At 46.9% G+C, this 3,360-nt stretch overlaps 1 protein-coding gene across 1 annotated transcript; it reads left to right on the plus strand.

Moving 5' to 3' along the window:
- The first annotated feature begins 17 nt into the window (after positions 1-17).
- Positions 18-2,953, plus strand: FZD10 (frizzled class receptor 10). Its single transcript, XM_041488615.1, has one exon. It carries the CDS (start codon positions 118-120, stop codon positions 1,864-1,866), a length of 1,749 nt encoding a protein of 582 aa, XP_041344549.1. The 5' UTR covers positions 18-117; the 3' UTR covers positions 1,867-2,953.
- The last annotated feature ends 407 nt before the right edge of the window (positions 2,954-3,360 follow it).

The raw sequence follows: 3,360 nt of genomic DNA on the forward strand, positions 1-3,360 counted from the left end.
CGGCCCCGCGGCCCCGCCGCGCTCGGGGCCGGTGCTGCGGCGGGCAGGGCCCGGCCGGCCGCTGCTCTGAGCCCCGCGGCGCCCAGCCCGCGCTCCGGCCGCACGCCTGCCGCCACAATGGGGCCGGCGGCCGGCAGCACCGCGCTGCTGCTCTGCTGGCTCAGCGGCTGCTGCGCGGCCATCAGCTCCATGGACATCGACCGGCCCGGCGACGGGCGCTGCCAGCCCATAGAGATCCCCATGTGCAAGGATATCGGCTACAACATGACGAGGATGCCGAACCTGATGGGGCACGAAAACCAAAGGGAAGCTGCCATTCAGCTGCACGAGTTTGCCCCCTTGGTGGAGTACGGGTGCCACAGCCATCTGAAATTTTTCCTGTGCTCCCTCTATGCCCCGATGTGCACGGAGCAGGTTTCCACCCCGATCCCAGCCTGCAGGGTGATGTGCGAGCAGGCGAGGCTGAAGTGCTCGCCGATCATGGAGCAGTTCAATTTTAAGTGGCCGGACTCCTTGGACTGCAGCAAACTGCCCAAAAAGAACGACCCCAATTACCTGTGCATGGAAGCCCCCAACAACGGGTCGGATGAGCCACCCAGGGGCTCCAGCATGCTGCCACCCATGTTTCGTCCCCAGCGGCCCAGCAGCGGCCACGACCTGCAGCAGCACAAGGACAGCCTGAGCAGAACGTCCTGTGAAAATCCCGGCAAGTTCCACCATGTGGAAAAGAGCGCTTCCTGCGCGCCGCTCTGCACGCCAGGGGTTGATGTTTACTGGAGCAGGGATGACAAACAGTTTGCTGTCGTTTGGATTGCCATCTGGTCCATTCTGTGCTTCTTCTCCAGCGCTTTCACCGTGCTCACTTTTCTCATAGATCCTCAGCGTTTCAAGTACCCCGAGAGGCCCATTATCTTCCTGTCCATGTGCTACTGTGTCTACTCGGTGGGGTACATCATCCGCCTCTTCTCAGGTGCTGAAAGCATTGCCTGTGACAGGGACAGCGGCCAGCTCTATGTCATCCAGGAGGGGCTGGAGAGCACTGGCTGCACCATTGTGTTCCTGGTTCTGTATTACTTTGGTATGGCCAGTTCCTTGTGGTGGGTGATCCTGACTTTGACGTGGTTTCTGGCGGCTGGGAAGAAGTGGGGGCACGAGGCAATCGAAGCCAACAGCAGCTACTTCCACCTGGCAGCGTGGGCCATCCCGGCCGTGAAGACCATCATGATCCTGGTGATGAGGAGGGTGGCTGGAGACGAGCTGACAGGGCTGTGCTATGTTGGCAGCATGGATGTGAACGCCTTGACGGGGTTTGTGCTCATTCCTTTGGCTTGTTATCTAATCATTGGCACTTCTTTTATTCTTTCTGGGTTTGTGGCCCTTTTTCATATCAGGAGGGTGATGAAAACAGGTGGAGAAAACACTGACAAGTTGGAGAAACTTATGGTCAGGATTGGTGTCTTCTCAGTCTTGTATACAGTGCCTGCAACTTGTGTGATAGCTTGCTATTTTTATGAGAGACTGAACATGGATTATTGGAAAATTGTGGCAACTCAACAGAAATGCAAGATGAACAATCAAACTAAAAATTTAGACTGCATGATGAATAACTCTATCCCAGCAGTGGAAATTTTTATGGTCAAAATTTTTATGTTATTAGTTGTGGGCATTACTAGTGGCATGTGGATCTGGACTTCCAAGACTCTTCAATCCTGGCAAAATGTTTGTAGTCGGAGATTAAAGAAGAGAAGTAGGAGAAAACCCGCAAGTGTTATTACGAGTAGTGGAATCTACAAAAAACCTCAACATCCACAGAAAACTCACCTTGCAAAATACGAATCAACATTACAACCGCCCACTTGTGTGTGACCAGTTTAGAAAAGACTGTATCTCACCTCACAGACTTACAAATGTCCACAGTAGCAGTCAGAAATTAAAAAATGAATGGTGCTTTTTTTGTCAGAACATTTTAATATCTCAAGGCACAAAAATGTATCATGCTGAATTCAGGAGCTGGTGAAAAACTGAAGGTAAACATACTCGTGGAAAGGTTTTATGTGAAAGAAATATTGTGAATTAAAACAGTCTGTTCTGTTACTAATTTGTAGTTAAGAATCACATCCATCCCTCAGATTAAAAAAATAACAAAACAAAAAACATAAAAACAAAACCAAATACAACAACCAACACTCATTTAACTTCTTCATGTAGCTGGGCTGGATTTTCTTCAGCTCTCTGAGTAACAAGGTATAGCCAAGTTTTAGGGAGCCATGGTTTGATTTTCCAAGTGCCCAAGTGAGCATTGTCTCTCCAGGGACTGGAGGAGGCCTGTCCTGAGCGAGGATGCTCTCTGGGAAAACAACCTCCGTGCTAACTTTAAAACCCTTCACAACTCCTCTCAGCCCTCTGGGCTTGGAGTGCCTAAAAATAGGCTCAATCTATAATGCTCACCAATATTCTTTCACCAAAAGAGAAACTTCCTGCACCAGACACAAACTTTGTGAATAAGAATAATGTGCAATACATTTTTTTTTCTCTTACCATGACATGAAAAGAGAAACAAGTATTTTGCTGTACATAAAGACAACAAAAGAAATCTCTTAACAAAAGAACTAAGAGGTCTAGTCCTCAGAAACCCTTTAGTGTTACATTTTGTGGCTTTTTAATGGAAATCAAGCCAATGTTATACACGTTTGGACTGATTTGTGCAAAAAAAAAAGGGGGGGATCAATTCAAAGAGACCCAAAGGGCTTATTGACTCTTTCTATTGTTAAACAAATTCTCACTATGAATAGATCAAGAAGCACTAGATTCTGCAAAGGGAAACTTTGTATAGAGTGATGCTCTTTACTGTGCTGGGGGTGCACAGTTCTGTGCTGTATATATTTGTAATATACAATTATTTTTCATGCTCCACTATTTTATTAAAAATAAAATATGTTCTTTAGTTTGATAATTTTGTGTGTTCTAAACTTTCTCTGATGTGCTTTGCAGTTAATAAACTTGTTTCCTGGATCACTTGATAAAAGCACACTTTGAATATAATAATTGTTGTTATACTTGCCTGCGAGTATAAATAGAGAGAACAGTAATTTACTCGAAAGAAATTGCAAGGTGAAATGAAATAAATGGATTTTGAAGGTGCATATTTCTGTGAGCCTCTGCAACGGAGACACTGAATGGGCTTTAGCGATGTAAAAAGCGGCAGCGGGGTAGAGCAGGACCGTGTTTACAAAGCGCTGAGATTACAGCAGTGATCCTCGCTTAACAGCCCTTTCAGATTTGCATAGGCTGCGTTCAGCATGTTAAAGATCGCTGCCTCACTTCTCACAGCTGGAACACAATTCCGTCTCTACCCTTCGG

Source organism: Pyrgilauda ruficollis, unplaced genomic scaffold, assembly GCF_017590135.1.
Source record: "Pyrgilauda ruficollis isolate IOZ18807 unplaced genomic scaffold, ASM1759013v1 scaffold9, whole genome shotgun sequence".
Taxonomy (NCBI): Eukaryota; Metazoa; Chordata; class Aves; order Passeriformes; family Passeridae; genus Pyrgilauda; species Pyrgilauda ruficollis.